Source organism: Cricetulus griseus, chromosome X (genome assembly GCF_003668045.3).
Source record: "Cricetulus griseus strain 17A/GY chromosome X, alternate assembly CriGri-PICRH-1.0, whole genome shotgun sequence".
In the NCBI taxonomy this organism is placed as follows: Eukaryota; Metazoa; Chordata; class Mammalia; order Rodentia; family Cricetidae; genus Cricetulus; species Cricetulus griseus.
The window spans coordinates 111,274,177-111,291,724 of NC_048604.1; the positions used below are offsets into that span (position 1 = coordinate 111,274,177).

Here is a 17,548-nt window from a genome sequence, read left to right on the forward strand (position 1 = left end):
CCTGGTGGATAGGTGACCATGTCGTGTGCCCGAAAATCCTTGTCAAGGACTGAGGATTCACTGAAACTGATTTTAGTTGTACCTGCTGCTGCAGGAGGCCAACAGAGAGAGCTGGCCGCCAGGGGCGAGGCCAGCTCCTGGCTCCTAGGTCTCGCCCCACCCCCTCCCCTGTCCCTCTGCCTTCTCTGCCCCACCCATCTCCACCCCCTCCTACTCCACTCCCCTCTAGCGGCCACTTGTCCCTTTTAAGGAACTCCACCCTAGGTGGAGTCCTCATGGTAGTCACACCTCTCTTCTGGGCCTAGTCTGCCAGAGAAAGAGCTAAGCACTCCACCTACTCAGGTTGTTCAGCGAGCGCGCCAGGCTCTGACCCCACGGGCGTGGTGTACCAGTGGGGCGGCCAGGTACCACCGGAAAGTCTCTCTGGCGTGCTCCACCGGGAGTGCCTCCCACTCGTGTGGGAGCCCCTGCCCTGGGCCGGTGTTTTCCTATATGTTTCGACCAATCGCCAGCGTCTTTTCCTCCTTTCTTTTTAGGAAGGCGCCGGGTGTGCAGCGCTAACCGCTGTGTGGAGGGGATCCTCTGGCGCTGTCTCCTTGTGGGTCTTCACTGACTCCTCCGTCTCAACTTTGCGTTCAAGTCGTGATCTGAGGTTTGGGTGCTTTGCCGGGACCCCGCCCCGTGTCTCTCGGGGAGGGTGTGAGGAGTTCTGAGGTGGGTGGAGAATGGGCTTGGCCGGAACTGAATCGGTTGAGGTAAAAGGGGAACGCAGGAGCTTTAGCGCTGGCCACTTCGCCCCGAGAAGCCGCTGTATTTTTAGCACAGGGAAGGCTGCAGTGGGAGGATTCTTTTTAGGAAGTCTGCTCCGCCGCCCCGATTCGGGGCTTGGATGCTTGAGAGCTTTGTTTCCCTTGTTCCGAGGGTGGCCCAGTTGGGTCTGAATCGACTCCCTCCCTTTTTCGTTTCCCCCATCCTTTTCCAGTCAGGAGAAAACAGAGAGGTGGGGGACCAAGGAAGAGGAGACTAAAGCGCGTTGCCAGGCGCGCTGTCAGACATGGGCGGGTGTGAGGGGAACAGCTGTCTTGAGATTAGCTCAGTAGTATGAGTCTTGGGGAGGACTGGACTGCATGATCTCCGGACACTTCAGGAGTCCTCAGCTAGAGACACAGGCGGTAAGTGACTCGGGAAAGAACCCACTCTCGTGTCCTCATAACTACCCCCCCCCCGCCAGCGCGTCGCCTCGGCCGCCGCTGCCGCCGCCAACCGCACACACCCACTTGGCTTTGGGTTTTAGCAGTGAAGTGGGATGGGGGGCGTGCGAGCGGAAGGGGTAAGAACATTATGTGGAATCAAATTAAACTCAAGGGAAAATGACTTCCCTTAAGGATTGTGAAGAGAGACTAAGAGGAGGGGCTACTTCAGGGGGCCTTGTGGAAGAATTGAAAGGGGTCAAGAATGGATAGGTTTGTCTTGTTCAGTGTGTCCTGTCTCCGTGCTCTCAATTCTCCTTAAGTGGTTTGTTTTAACCCCATACATCCAAAGTCTCAGCAAGAGCAAAGAGGATTTGGAAGACCAGTGATCCCACTTACGTCACCCCCTCCCTTCCCCCAAGCAGTAGCAGGTACCTGGAGATGCTTCTCAAAAGAGGGAGGAGGGGCAGCGAAGAGTTAAGTTGGGAGCCTGGCCTCTTGGTACTGATGGCAAGATCCCTTCAAGGAACCTCTGAGGAGGAGCTGGTTAGGGCGTGCCAGCTCTTTAAGGAGGGACAGAGCTTGGTTGCTGGGGGAAGCCAAAGCATAGCCCTGTCTAGGCTCCTTAAGATGTGGCCATGAGGTTAGTTCGTGTAGGTGGATGATCAGCCGGAACTGCTGTGATTACTGGAGCGAAAGGACTTGCTTAGCCACAAGGTGAAGCTTTTTGTACTTTTTTGACCCTAAGAATTTTAAAGAAGCCAGATCACATCCTAACAGGTGGCCAGGGGAACAATACCATATTTTCTCTAATATTACCATCACTGGGAAAATTATAAAGTACATGTATGCCACTTAGTATGTAATAGTGACCGAGAGAAGAGAATAATATCTAAATTTGGATTTTTAAGCTGAAGATAGTTGGTTTGGAATAAAATGATCTACGTTGAAACCCTCCTATCACCACTAACTGGTTGTATGATGATGAACCTTGCTTCTCTCTGTAGGATGCATATAAAAAATTCTTACTTAGAAGATATATATGACATATGCTGCCAGTACTTTGCTGTGTTTTTCACTTTCTTTTCCTACTCTTTGGGGTTTTCTGTCTGGAGCACTGCTGGTCAAATTAGTACTTTCCTGTCCGTAAAACACCTTTCAGACGAAGGGAACGAAGGCTTGTGCATTTTGACTAGTTCTCAAAGGGAATGAAAGCTTGTGCGGTTTGACTATTTCTCGCAAAGACAGGCTGGAATATATGTCTTATTTGTTTGTGATTTAACATTTTTCCCACTGGATTTTATCAGTTGCAAGAGAAAAGGCCACTAATCTGCCTATCTTCTGATTATTTGGTCAGTTTAACCAAGATGATGTAACCAGCAGGACCTTTGGACAGAAAACCAGTGACTCAGATATGACTTTATCCTCTTCTTCAAAGTTTGGGGGTAACCCTTATGAGAGAGACATTAATCCTTGGAAACTGCTGATGAGAAAGACTAGGTACAGTGTATCTTCCTGTTAGCTTAGAGGGCAGCTAGGCAAAAATCACAGGACGGGTGGAAATAACACTTAAAATGTGTAAGTGACAAATGTAACTACCCAGTCTGTTCTCAAGACCAAACTGCATGAAGGCCTTCTCTACCTTCAAAGCGTCAGAATGTTCTAGAATCCTCTTGCTTTCAGAGCTCAGAGGAAAGAAAATTGGTGGGAAAAAATGATCACTACAACCACCCTTGATTTTTCTGGCCAATGTATTTCAGCGACGTGGCTCTTAGTGGTTCTACTTTTTTTTTTTTAATTGCCAAGATACCAAAACTAGATATTAGTTGTTACAGAATGTTTTGTTTCTTATGTGAAGAGGTGGAGATCAACTTCACATGTTTTTGTATTCTGGCAGGGGCTTATTAATGTTTGATACATTTAGATGTTTTATTTATTTTCTTATTTATATTTTCATTATATTTATTTATGTGCTTTTGTATGTATCTCGATGAGTAAATTGCTGCCTGTGTGAAGAAAGCAGAATTACTGGTGACTGTGAGCTGCCCAACATGGGTGCTGGAAATGAAACCTTGGTCCTCTGGAAGAGTAGGAACCACTCTTCACATGGAGCCATCACTCCAGCCCGGGACATCAATATGTTTACCTTCGCTTTGAGTCAGTTGTAATTTATGAACTCTCTTGAGCTGTTGAATTAAGGAAAAACAGTTTGGGGATACATAATTCATTTAGCAAATTGACATACTGGATATTAGGGTCTGGGAAAATGGTATTTTGTTTGTTTACTTCTTCGTATTATTGGGCATTGAAACAAGTATCTGGTATATCTGGCATTTCATTGGAATTTAAAAACAGGTATGAGGGTCTGTGTAGCCGCGCTGGCCTGGCCCTTAATCCTCCTGCCTCAGCCTCCCATGTGCTAGAATTCTAGGCATGAACCATTGTAACCACTGAGAAGTTTTTAAAGCTTATTTTGTTTTAAAGCACTGCTGTATTTTGGTTATTTGTATTCATAACTAAGCCCCAGTCCCTTTGAGACTGAGAGCTACTTGATGACACTCAGTATCATTGTGTCTTCATAGTACTTACCCAATTACCTTTCCCTTGTGAACACTTGGTACATATTTTGGAGATTGTGATCTAAGGTCTTATTCTTTTTTTAGTGTTTTGAGACAGGGTTTCTCTGTGCAACAGTCCTGGCTGTCCTGGAACTTGCTCTGTAGACCGAGCAGGCCGGCTTCACAGAGATCGTCTGCTTCTGCTGAGTGCTGGGATTAAAGGCGTTCACCACCACCACCACCTCGGGGGCCTCCGGTCGTATTCTAAACTGCCATATTTTTTGTAAGTGAAGAGAAAACTGGTTAGTGTGATTGACCTAAATGATCATCCAGTGTGGTTACAATTTAACTACTAAGTAGAGTATGAATTGATGAGTGTTATCTCTCCGTTCAAAGACAAATTGAGACCATGTTTGGTTTTCTTTCTGACTTTCAGACTGATGTTATTTATTTAGATTTTATAAGTAGAAGTCGGATTTCTGTTCTTTTTATTAACCCCAACTGAACTTTATCGTCTAGCCTCTTATTTCTAAAATGATATGTTCCTTTGTGGTTGTAAATAACGTACTTAAGTGAAGGGTCTCACCAATTTTGCTCTATTGTCTTACTTTAATGTTGTTAATGTCTGTCTGACGGGGAGACATCTCATATAAATTATTGAGCAGGGAGTTAGTTATAAATGTCCAGAACATGCTAGATGGTCTGTATAATATGCTAAAAAGATGTTATCTGCATATTGAGGTTTTTAAAAACTACAATGTGATTTTTTTGGTAGTTTTTTGTGGTGCTAGGAATTAAACTTAAGGGTCTTACATGTGCTAACTTGAATGTTCTGCCACTGAACTGCATCCCTAGTCTGTGAGAGTTTGAAGGTTCAATAATGTAACACTAGCACCTTGTTAAGATATTTCAAACCTTCCTGGTGGTGGTGGTGGTAGTGGAGGCGGCGGCAGCAGTGGCAGAGACAGTATCAGCAGAGACGCACACGCCTTTGATCCCTGCACTCCGAAGGCAGGCAGGCAGGCGGATCACATAGTTTGAGGCCAGCGTGGTCTACAGAGTGAGTTCCAGGACAGCCAGGGCTGTTAAACAGAGAAACCCTGTCTTGAAAAACCAACTGCCCCCCACCCCTACACACAGAGATATTTCAAACCACAAAAATTTTGGCATTTTCTGTAACCACCACCTTACCATTTCTAAAATAGAGACTTTCCCTTTGCCTTTCCCTGTTCTACAACTTGCCATTAACATAACCTTGGTGAAGTTATTTAAACTATGCGTTTGAATGTTCTCTGTGTATTAGGGATCACAGTGGAGACTACTTGGGATTAAATGGCAGTGAGGAACATACTGCTCCCTGTGAAATGCTTGTGGAAATTAATTTTGTGAAAATGCTTTACAGAATTTATGAAAGTATAAGCAGTGAGAAAATGTAGTTGTAGTTGTTGTGTTTCTCATGTCTTTTGCACAAAATACAAGCCTTTTCTTCTTTCTTAGGTTCCTTATCCATCTAGTTGGCAAAGTATTTTGTTGCCTGTCTTTGTTTCCTAACAACTTTTTTTTTATCCTAAAAGATGCCACAGCCTTAATTTAGACCAGGGGCTTAAAAAAATTGCCTCTATAACCAATTGCAGCTCATACAAATATTTTTTCCCTAAAATGTTTTAAACTCTCACTTAACAGATATTTACTTATTTTTTCTTCAATACATAACATTCCATATGGTTCAAGACCCAACATAAAAAAAAAGGTTACACAGTGAAAACTCTGCCTCTTATTCTTGTCCATTAGCCACTTATTCTTCCTCACTGGAGGCAACTAAAGTTATTAATTTATTGTGATTCTTTGTAGAGATATGAAAGTATATAAAATATTGAATACACACATGCACATTGTTCAACTTTTTTCTTTTATAATTTTAAAATCTTGATTCTTTTTTGTTTTGTTTTTATGCATTTTAAATTAAAATATAATTATATCACTTTCCTTTTTCTGTCTCTACATGTTTATTTGCCTTTTAAATCCCTTAATATTTTTAACTTAATTTTGAGATTGTAACTTAATTATATTTCTCTCTTCCCTTTTATACACAAATAGTAACACATTCTGCATATTCTACCATTTGCTTTTTCTACTTAAAAATATACTTTGGAGATATTTCCCTATAAGTTTATAAGAATTTCTCATTGTTCTGTGTGACTGTACAGTTTTTTTATTGTATTGTTAGACCACAATTTATTTAACCACTCTTGTATTGGTCAACATTCAGGATATGCACAAAAGTCTGTAGTGTTTCTAACAGGAATGAAAACTCAGTAAGTAGTATATAAAGGATTGTTATAACAAACTGTCGGTAACTGGGTGCTTTAAACAACAGAAATTCTATGTATCTAGTTCTAGAGGCTAGAATTCAGAGATCAGGGTCTCAGCATAGGTGACTGTGTCATGAGAGCTGCTTTCCTATCTCCCAGATGACTGCATTTTTTTTTGCTGTATTCTCAATGTCTTTCTTTGTTTAAGTGAAGAGACAGAACTCTCCTGTGTTGTTTCTGTGGTTAGAGCACACATCTGTATGACCTCACTTACATTTAATTATTTCTATAAAGGCCATATCTCTAAATATAGTCACCTCAGGAGTAAGGTCTTTCACATATGAATGGGGGGCATCAAGCCACTTGGCCTAATCTCATACTCTTCAAAATTGACTGATTGCCAACATTTTAAAGTTAGATTTCATTTAAAATCTAGATTCCATTTTCTTTTAAGTAATTAGATGATAGGATAAGGTAAGATTTTATATGATATTTGAGAGCAATGAGTCTTTGCTACTGTGGCCTTTTATTCTATTTCTCAACTGATACTTAAGTGCTGTGTGCCAATTGTGATTGATGCACATTTATGATTAATACCAAAATTAGTGAGCACCTTTACTCTTTGTCAATAACAGAGATTATTGTGAAGGTATGAAAGCTCCCCATTATTGTTTTCAACTTTACCAAAATATTCCGAAGGGCAGGGGTGTAGTAGGTTTTTTTTTATTTAAAAATTTTATTCTTTGAGAATTTTATACATGTATATAATGAAATTGAACATATCCTTTCCAACTTTCCTCCATATGCCCCCACACAACTTCATTTTCCCATCTTTTTTTTTTAAAAAAAAAAAACCCACTGTCTACTTAGTGCTACCGATATGTGCATGGATGTGGAGCCATCTACTGGAGGGAGCATATGCAACCTACTAATGGCCACACCCCCAAAGAATGTTTCTCTGACTCAGCAACAATAATAGCATCTTAGTTAGAGGCAGAGCCTTCTGGGCTTCTGCATTCATGCTGGACTTTTGTAGTTCTTGTGCAGGTAACCACAGCTTCTGTGAGTTCTTGAGTGTAATAGCCATGTCATCTCAAGAAGAAAACATTCAAGTATTTTTAGGTAGAAAAAGAGCTTTTGTATTGAGCATCATACCCGATTAGTTCAATCATTTCCATCTTGCATGGCTTTAGCATTGCTTAATTGCTCTGATCCTATATTTCCTTGTGTATGTATGGCATCAACAGTACTATCTGTTTTATGCTTGTATAAGAGAAAAATGGGGCTTAGCAATCACCATCTGAGGAGAGGACAAATGGATGAAAACACTAGAGGCTATGATACTTGCCACCTGCATGACTGAGGAGCAGAATGTGAACCTCCAGGATTGTAAAGATAAATTGATTTTAAAAAATAATAAGACAGGTGTCACACTAAGTCATTTGGATCTTTACAATGTGGCTGTATTTTTGTACCTTTTGTGATTTTCCTGATGGAAGTGATCCTTGGTGCTAGAGAGATGACTCAGTGGTTAAGAGCACTGGCTGCTCTTCCAGAGAACTCGGGTTCAATTCCCAGCACCCACATGTCAGCACACAAGTGTCTGTAACTCCAGTTCCAGGGGACGTGACATACTCAGACATATGTGCAGGCAAAACACCAATGTACATAATAGTTGTGAGGATTAAATGAGCCAATTGTGTATTTTATTTCTTTAACAGGATAACAGTGTCATAGCTGGGATATAACTCAGTGGTAGAGTACATGCCTAACATGTTGAAGGCCCTGAGTTCTATACTATTTACTGCAGCACTCTCAAAAAGCAAGCAAAAGAAAAGGAGACAAAAACAAAAGCAGTAGTCTTGTCTTTCCATCATCACTTCATTAACACCATGTTATAGTTAAACAGTGAACCTGAATTATATCCTAAATCCCTTTTCCAGCACTAACATGACCCTGTTTTCTTACGAGATATATAATAAAACAATGTAGAAAATATATGTATGCTACTTTAAAAATTTGGAATCTCAGAATTCTAAAAACATTGTTTGCCTGCCCCTCTCTCCCTCCCTCCTCCTCCCTCCCTCCCTCCTCCTCCCCTCCCTCCCTCCTTTCATTTTTTTTTTCTGGTTTTTCGAGACAGGGTTTCTCTGTGGCTTTGGAGGCTGTCCTGGACCAGGCTGGTCTCGAACTCACAGAGATCCACCTGCCTCTGCCTCCCGAGTGCTGGGACTAAAGGCATGTATCACCACTGCTTGGCCCTAACTTCATTTTTTGAGACAGGTTTTCTCTGTGTAGCCTTGGCTAGAACTCTGAAGACCAGAGTAGCCTCGAACTCAGATCCACCTGTCCCTGCCTGCTGAGTGCTGGTATTAAAGGTGTGCACCACCACTGCCAGGCTCACTTGTACACTTATTTACATAAGAAATCCTACAATAATTTATGTGTTGGTGCTATTAATATTGTCACAAGGAGCTCAGAATCCCTTGCCCAATTAGTCATTATCACAAAATTTGTTATTACAAAATTTTGAGCTGATAATGTTTATAATCCAAGTACTTCAGCAACCAAGGCAGGGGAGGAGGTTGTTGTGAGTTCCAGGCTAACCTGGGTCACAACATAGTGAGACACCCCCCCCCCCAATCAAAGAAAGATAGAAAGAAAGAAAGCAGTAGGAAGAGGGTGATTTGCATATTTGGAGTCAAGATATAACAACATGAAAAAGTACAATGAACTTAATATCAATTATTTCATCTGTTGAATGTCAGGAAATAAGGAAATCATTCTCAGTTGAAAAGCAGTAATATACAAAGGAAACCTCCCTGGGAAATAAAAGGAAGACTTCTGTTTCCAATTTCATTTGAAAATTCAGAGGTATATGAGGCATAATAATACCAGTTTGGACTCTGGGTGAGTCAGGCATATGGGCACAAAGAACATGTAGCAGAGAGTATTGATCTGAGGGTTAGATGCCTATGAATCACATTTTCTGAATTGAAAATGTGTTTTTCTTTGTGAAACTAGACTTGTCCATCTAGAATGACAGGATTTCACATGGTCTTTTGCAGAGCACTGATATTTCTACAGTGCCTCCCAGGGTTAGAACAGTGGGGGAAATATATAGTAAGGAATAAGAGCAATTCAGGCCAGAATTCAGAAAACTTTGACTTCTAACAACATTTAAGCTCTTACCACACACCCCTGGGTGTATTCTAAGGACCAAGGACATTGTCTGAAAAACTATGATAGATGTTCAACATGTTTCTGAAGGCTTATCATGATACTGACAAAAAGAAGGAACAAGGGGTCAGGCATGATACTTTATGCTTGTAATCCCAGCTTTTGGAAGGGTAAGGTAGAAGGATTTGCTTGTGTTCGTGACTAGGCTGAGCTGCACAGTGAGTTCCAGGCCATCCTAGGTCACAGTGTAAAACTCTGTCTCACTCTCACTGAAAGAAAGGGGGAGTACAGAAGGGAGGGATGGAGGGAGGGGGAAGGCTTTCTATTAAGAACAAGAGTTGGGAAAATGTAGGAAACCATGAAATAAAATTGAAGAGGTTACATTGAAACACACAAGTGGTGCCATTAACATGACATGAGAGGTGTTAGAAAGAATAGCTAAGCATTTTCCAATTCCTATTGGAAAAAGAGGTAGGGTGGTAGAAAAACAGTATTATGTCACATAATTCTCTTGTAATCCAGAGGGTGGCACTCAGTAGCTTGAAGAGCTGGATTGGTTGCTGCCAGGAAAGCCTAGAGAAGTGTTGCAGAATTTGTTTTTTTTTTCTTTGCATTCATATAGCATCCTCGACTAGTTGTTATATTTAGCTAGGACTAGTTACAAGTCATCTACTGTCTGGCCTTTTTTTAAAGATTTTATTTATTTATTAATTTATTATGTATACAACATTCTGCTTCCATGTATATATGCACACCAGAAGAGGGCACCAGATCTCAGTTGCTGGAAATTGAATTCAGGACGTCTGGAAGAGCAGTCAGTGCTCTTAACCTCTGAGCCATCTCTCCAGCCCCTGTCTGGCCTTCTTAAGATAGGAGAGGGTTGAGGAGGCACAAATGTTATCTGAAATTGACTGGCTAATTTATAGGAAAGCTGTAGATTTTCCTTTGTTTCCTTAGCTTCTATTTTCCTCTGAAATTGAAGCATGGATAAAGCAAACAAAAGCTGTTAAAGAGGAAAACACAGGTGCTTTTTATGGTCTGACTGGTTCACGGTATTTGAATGAAGCCATTAACACCATCTCTTCATAAGAGAAACAGCTATGTATAGAGGAAGATGAAAACTGCTTTTAAACATGCTTGGCTTGGAGATTCATGATATATAGACAAAATTGGTGTGTTGGTTTATCTTTGTACATATATCACTCGAGTAAATACCCATATAGTAGTTTAAAAGTCCTTATTGAAAACAATAACTGGACCAGGATTGGAAATTTTTTGAAGCTGTAGAAGTATGCTGATAATCACCAAAATAGGACAGGTTGGAGAGGCCGAAAGAAATAGATTCACTTACATGAAGGAAGGGAAAGTACTTATAGGAAGTAGGCAGCTAGTTTCGGGAATAAATGATGTTCTTTTCTGTGAGTAGATTAACTTAGAATGTTTTAGTAACTTTAGTATAAATTTAGTCTGAAAAACTGTTTATATAGGTGAAACCAAGTGTACATGTCATACTCTGTACATATAATGGGGTCAGTATTGTTCTAAAAACTATTTTCCCTTTGTATCTTTTCTAGATATGGATCGATTCATAAACAACTTGGAGGCCCAACTTAATTCAGAAAGTGATTCAATGCAGGTATACAAACAGGTGAGCTTTGTGAGTTGAATATCTCTTAAGCGTTGTAGAATTGAAGTCCCATTTTCAAATGATAAGTATGGAAAATGAGAAGGGATAAAAAAGGTAACTTTTTCCAGAATTAATTTAATGTTTGGGTGTGAATTTCAACTATCTGGCCTTAAAGAAATAGGTTCATATTGTTCCTGTAGTCTTTGGTGAAGAACTATGATCATTTATTTAGCACTATCCCAAATTTCAGATATGGTAAAGATTGTGTGCTTTGTTTAATTTCTTCAGTAGCCATGTTGAACACTGTATTAGAGTTTTCTAAGGAGGTATCCTGTTGTCTCTGTTAACTGTTTCCCTGGAGAACCCTGGCTAATACTTTGGGAGAAAGAGAGAGAATATAAAAAAGGATAGAGACATGCATACATATATTAATTTTAAGGAAGCTGACTCCTGTGATTATAGAGGTATGGCAAGTCCAAAACGGACTGGCTAGATCAGAGTTAGAAAGAGTTCGTACTTTGTGTCCTTATGTGGCATATGAGTTTAGGTGCTCTGGAGGCCAGAGTCATTAGAATCTTTTGAAGCTAGAGTTATAGGTGGTTGTGAGCTGCCCACCATGGTAATAACAAATTCATTCTCACAGAATCCTAGAAGCAGAAGTCTCAAAGCACGTTGTTACCACTGCCCTGGACCATCAAATTGTCATATCAGTTGTCACAGAGAAATGGTTCCTTGACTTTTCACACACCTAGTAGATACAGGCATTCTTTGTCCTAGGACCCTATCAGTCTGGTGTGTTCACATCACCTTATTTTGCAGATCCTATAAAGAACTGAATTCCACCCCCTAGGTAATCCAGAGTGGTTGTTTTAAGATCCATAATTCTATCTGCAATTATTCCTTTCCCAAGTAGGTGATTTTCATTGATTCTGGATACTAGGGTGTGGATAGATCTTTTCTGGGTGACCATCCTTCTGCTTGGTATAATATGTTACAACAAGCATATAGTTGTTAAAATAAAAGCAGTCATACATTAAAAAGAAATTATTTCCTCTTTTTCTGATTTCAAACTAGGGACTAATATTTCCATGCTGTATAGTAAACAAATACCTAGAATTCACATATATATATATATATATATATATATATATATATATATATATAGTGCATATATATATTCTGTGGTTTTATTTCTTTGGGTTTTTAAAAAAAATTTGTTTGTTTTGTGTTTTTTTTTGAAAGGCTCTTGTCATGTAGTCTAGACTGACCTGGAACTTAACATCCTTCAGCCTTCGTCCCCTGAGTTATGGTATTACAGATGTGTGCACTTTTTTTAAATCTTGCCCCACCCCCAGGTGTTTTTTGTTAGCATTCTAGTCTCTTTAACTTGTCACGTTCATTAGTTTGTATAAAGAGGAATTGTTCAATAGTGCTTTATTCCCTAATATTATTGAGATGGTGAATATATAAGATTCAAAATTCCTCTAGGTTTAGATTAAATTTATCTTTTTAATAATATTCATCTCCATCCATTTTTTTTTTCTAATACTGAAACACATCATGGCATTATTGGAGAAGGATTGGAATTTCAGAGGGTTAAACTGGCTTTTCCACCAAAATAATGAATGTGCATAATATATGTGTACCCACACACAAGTGCACCCAGGCATGAAAATGATTAGTCTAAACCCAGAGCAAAGCTAGAAGAGACCTGTGTACAAAAACAGCTTTTATCTTTCTCTTGGGGAGGAGCCTGGGTTTTATCTTGTTACCATGACAACACTCCTTCCTCTCCTTTCTACTTACTGCGCTGCCTGCAGTATTTTGTTGTTTCATTTTCTTTCTTGTCTTGCCTTCCTAGTTTAAAGCTCCGCATCAGAGCTATTTCAGATAAATGAGAAGTAACAATTTAGTTTTCCTCAGTTGATTTCCGCTAGTCTACTGAAGTCAAGGCTATCTTCATCACATGTTTAAGAGCTTAAATACTTATAAAAGTGACCACTTTTTCTTCTGGATTTCTTTGTAGAATTGCCTTTCTCCATGGTCTATGCTAATTTATCAATAATGAATTTAAGAAAAATGCCAATTCACAATTCTTGTTTGCCTCTTATATTTTTGACAGTGCACTATACCTCAGCCTTATGAAATACAGAAGTCTCATTGAAGAAAAGTCATAGGAAAATACGTAAAATGATTTGTTTAATAATTTATCCTCCATGTCCAGTTTGGTTAGCTTGTTATACAATATAAGTGAAATACCAGGCTTTTTTTCCCCTGTGCACTTTTTTATCATTAAAATTAACACAAAATGTAAAAAAAGAAAATAAAAAAATGCCAATTCAAATGCTCTTTTATTTTAAAGGCTTGATTAGGATCCTGGGCATGTAAAGAGGACTATGAGAAGTAAAACATCTTTAAAGCGACTTCCAAGTTTTTGGACTTTTCCATGTACAACTTTCTTCACAGAATCAGAAAGCCTGGAAAGTGGTAGCTTCAGGCTTTAAAATAGCAAATGGGGAAAGTAGCCATTCTCTTTCTTTGAAGAGTGGTTAATTATTGACTAGAGAACACTCAACCTGAAACTGCCCCACAGTATTGAAGAAGGAAAAAGATGAGTTAAGCAGAAAAATCGCATGGCAGAGCTTTACATCAGTTTCCATGTGAGCTCTCAAACCTGGAGTTTTTATGTTCGTTGAAGAATAGAATATGGAGCTACTCCTTAGGCAGTCACCATAATCCTGGGCTGTAAACTCATTCCTTAACATTCTTCTTCAGAGTCTCCAAGTGGAACTTGCTGTGTAGAATGAGAAAAGAAAGTGGATAGTGCCTGTTTATTGTTGTTTATTTGATTTTCCTTTTTTACCATAGTGATTGTTTTATACAAAATACAGAATAAATCATACTGCACATCAGGATTCTTACTACAACTATTTTGATCACATGTAAAAGGTAATCACTGGTACACACAAGCAAAAGCATTGCTTATACTGGTGGATAAATATAGAATAATTGTCTTTAAGTCACAAAAGTAAGAGGAGCTTTGATGGCTGCATTTAACTGCAGTACAGTTTTTTAAGGAGCTTGCTTGTAGAAGGACTGACACACAGGAAATACTTGCGATAGGCCATATTCATGTCAGTATAATAAGTACATGTGAAATCAGTATGTCCAGATGGAAAATGTGATGGTATTCTTTATGGAAGATATTAAAACACTAGGGCCTAAATAACCACCTTCTAACATTTGTCTCAAAGCCATGTGATGATAACGAGAGAGAGAGAGAGAGAGAGAGAGAGAGAGAGAGAGAGAGAGAGAGAGAGAGAGAGACAGACAGACAGACAGAGACAGAGACAGACATGACAAGCACCATGGCAGACAGTTTCAGTAAAAAATTGAGAATCTATAAGCAGGCCCAACCAAGTTTGAACATGGCCTGTGACATTGGCTCTTATCGAAGCAATAAGCAGGTATTTGTTTCTATACTTTATTCCGTTTCCATTCTGGATATTCCTGAGTAATATTCAGGAGTAGCTGTAGATCGAGGACCAGCTCAGCACAAGCCCTTGTGCTGATAGCATTTTTTTGTGGGTAGCACTCTGTTCTAAAAATGGCCTTGGCCAAAGAGGAAATTTACAAAATAGTCTCCACTTTATATTTGAGACTCAGAATTCTGGCATCCTTAGAATTCCAGACCTAAAACATAGACCCTAGAAATCCCATTGAAAAATTTAACTAGGTACTTCCTTATTGTATCTACTTATACATCAGCACCAATTATCTTCTTATAGAAAATAATATATGTAGGGCTGAGGAGATGCCTCAGTGGTTAATAGTATATACTGCACTTGCAGAGGATCTGAATTCAGTTGCCAGCATTCATATTAGGCAGCTCACAACCACATGTAATTCCAGGTCCAGGCAATTCAATTTCTCCATGCTTCTTCATATGCTTGCTTCCATCATTTCAGAAGCAATCTCATGCAGTCCATAATAATGTGTGGATTAACCCCTTTGTGAAGGGGGCTCAGTAAAATCTTGCTAGCAGGAGCAGATATGGTGCCAGGTGAAGATCAGAGGATGAAGTTATCAATAACTGCTTCTCTGAGAGTAAAGAGATGGCTCAGGGTTAAAAGTGCTTGGTGCCAGTGTACAGGGCCTAAGGTTCAGTTCCCTGAACCTGTTCTCCACAGAAATCTATACACAATGTGCACATACCCACATGTGCACACATATACATGCATACATAATTCATGATAAAAGTAAATCTTTTTTGGTGGGGGTTGAGTCAAGGTCTCTCCATGTAGCCCTGACTGTCCTGGAACTCACTTTGTAGATCAGGTATCCTTGAACTCAGAGATCTGCCTGCCTCTGCCTCCCTAGTAATAGGATGAAAGGCGTGGGCCACCAGTGCCCATCTATAAAGTAAATCTTAAAAAGAAAGAAATAAAAAATATTACATGTAACAACTTTTTTGGGATTTTTTGAGACATGGTTTCTCTGTATAACTTTGTAGACCAGGCTGGCCGCGAACTCACAGAGTTCGAGTGCTGGGATTAAAGGTATGTGCCCCCACTGCCCTGCTCATCTAACAACTTTTATTGTAGCTCCTTTTCAGTATCATCAGAAGTAATGGTTTAAAAAAATATGGAAATAGATGGCCTTTCTGCTCTGCTTACAGATTTTTTACCAGTGAACGAAGCTACTCAGGCAGAGACAAATAGGAATGTAGGAAAAATAAAATGACAGCTTAAATTGACTTGGGAGATTCGGCTGTCAGTAAAGGATATTTAGTAAAATGGATCCTTTTTAAAATTTGTTTTTATGTATATTTGGGTGCATGAATGTGTGTGTGAATACTATGTGTGTGCCTGTGCCCAAAGAGGCCAGAAGAGGACATTGGGTCCTTTTGAACTGGAGTTCCAAGTAGTTGGGAGCCACCTGATGTGGGTTCTGGGAACCCTAAGCCATCTCTTTAGTCCCAGTGATGCAGTTCTTGATTGCTACATCCTTTAATCTTCACCTGGCACCACACCTGCTCCTGCTAGCGGGATTTTACTGAACCCCCTTCACAAAGGAGTTAATCCATACGTGATTATGGATTGCATGAGATGCTTCTGAAATGATGGAATAAATATATGAAGAAGCACGATGTAAAAGAAAAGAAAAACAAAAACAAAATGATTACCACAAGGCCTGAGTTCAGATGGGGGCTTGCAAGCCAAGAAAACAATGTCTCAGCAAGCAGAACAGAAAAAGCAGATGGAAGCCTGGCTAAGTTCTGGATATTGAGTATAGATTCTTTTTCTGTGCCCACAGTCATTCCCAGAATACTTCTGGGGGGCGGGGTCTATAAGTGAAGTCATAGCAAGAGGACACACAACCTCTCCTTATTTCTCATCCCTTTCAGGATTCAGCTCCTCATTTTCTCTCATCAATTTTTAAAAAGTAGCTAGTGCTGTGGTACCATAATCACACCTTATGATTAACAAAACTCTTTCATACCTCATGTTTTCAGTCAGCAGTCAAGTTTCTCCACATGTCTTACTAAAATAGTTCTGTTTGTTTCCTCTCTTTAAATGCAGTTTTTTAAAATGTTTCTTAGATTTACTTTCTTTTTTTAAAAAGATTTATTTATTTATTATGTGTACAGTGTTCTGCCTGCATGTTGTCTGCAGGCCAGAGGAGGGCACCAGATCTCATTACAGATGGTCGTGAGCCACCGTGTGGTTGCTAGGAATTCAACTCGGGACCTTTGGAAGAACAAGCAGTGCTCTTAACCACTGAGCCATCTCTCCAGCCCTTAAATGCAGTATTATTCCTGTCTCACTGCTCTCTAGTCTTTGAGCAGAAATTGAAATTTAATAGTTTTGCTCATGTCACTCTACTCTTCTATTACCCAGCCTTTCCTTGAACCTCCTTTTTCCATTCTTTCCAAATATAACTGTAGACTATTTCAATTGCTTATTGTTGTACCTGAGTCACAAGGATCCCCAAAGAGACCAGGGAGACAGACCACTGATGCAAATGCATGAGGTTTATTAAATTGTCCATCCTTCCTCAGGAGGGATCCCGTTTAGCAAGCTGACACAGCAGCCTCCAGAGGGGGTGAAGTTCCCTGTCTACTGCTAGGTTTTAAAGACAAAAGTTACAGGATTACTTCAGTAGGTATGGGTTAGTTTCTGATTGGTTGACATTTGGAAACAATCAGGAAAATCTCTCAAAGTCATATTTTGTCATGAAATACCTGTGTACCAGGTATTCTCATTGGTCACTGCTGGGAGGAAATACTCTGTGGTTTCTATGGCTTTGTCTTGTTACTTGCAGGCGGCCTGTTGTACATAGATATGAATAGTTTTTAGAACTGTATCCTGGAGACTATAGGAGAGGTTTTGGTCTCCCCTGGAGTTTTCTTTTGTGGCCAGACAGTTCCCAGGAACCAAGTACCTAGGAGGCATCTGGAGTTTCTTTGTGTTTAGTTTTGGCCCTAGGCTCCAGGAGGTCAGAGGATCTGGAGTTTCCTTGTGTCTTTTCTGTAGCCTGTCATGGCTGCTAAAGCAGGGGCTGAGTGAGGGTCTGGTCCCTTCTTTCCTAGGAGTGAAGCCTTTTACTTTAGTTTACCCCTTTCATTCCCTCCTCTTATAGGTAACCCAATTCTGGGTTACTAGTAGACAATTTCTATTA

The 17,548-nt window shown here is 39.9% G+C and overlaps 1 protein-coding gene across 4 annotated transcripts in view; it reads left to right on the top strand.

Annotated features, from left to right (window-relative positions):
• The first annotated feature begins 246 nt into the window (after nt 1–246).
• Nucleotides 247–17,548, top strand: part of Klf8 (Kruppel like factor 8) — a 39,441-nt gene continuing 22,139 nt past the window's right edge. The window contains exons 1-4 of one of the 4 annotated variants that reach the window (XM_027432001.2): nt 247–404; nt 537–1,172; nt 3,854–4,031; nt 10,815–10,888. In XM_027432001.2, the coding sequence (XP_027287802.1) occupies nt 10,817–10,888 (72 nt within the window). In that variant the 5' untranslated portion in view covers nt 247–404; nt 537–1,172; nt 3,854–4,031; nt 10,815–10,816. Of the gene's footprint in view, nt 1,173–3,853; nt 4,032–10,814; nt 10,889–17,548 lie in introns of all 4 variants that reach the window. The other 3 variants (XM_035450013.1, XM_027432003.2, XM_027432002.2) reach the window with 3 other exon arrangements.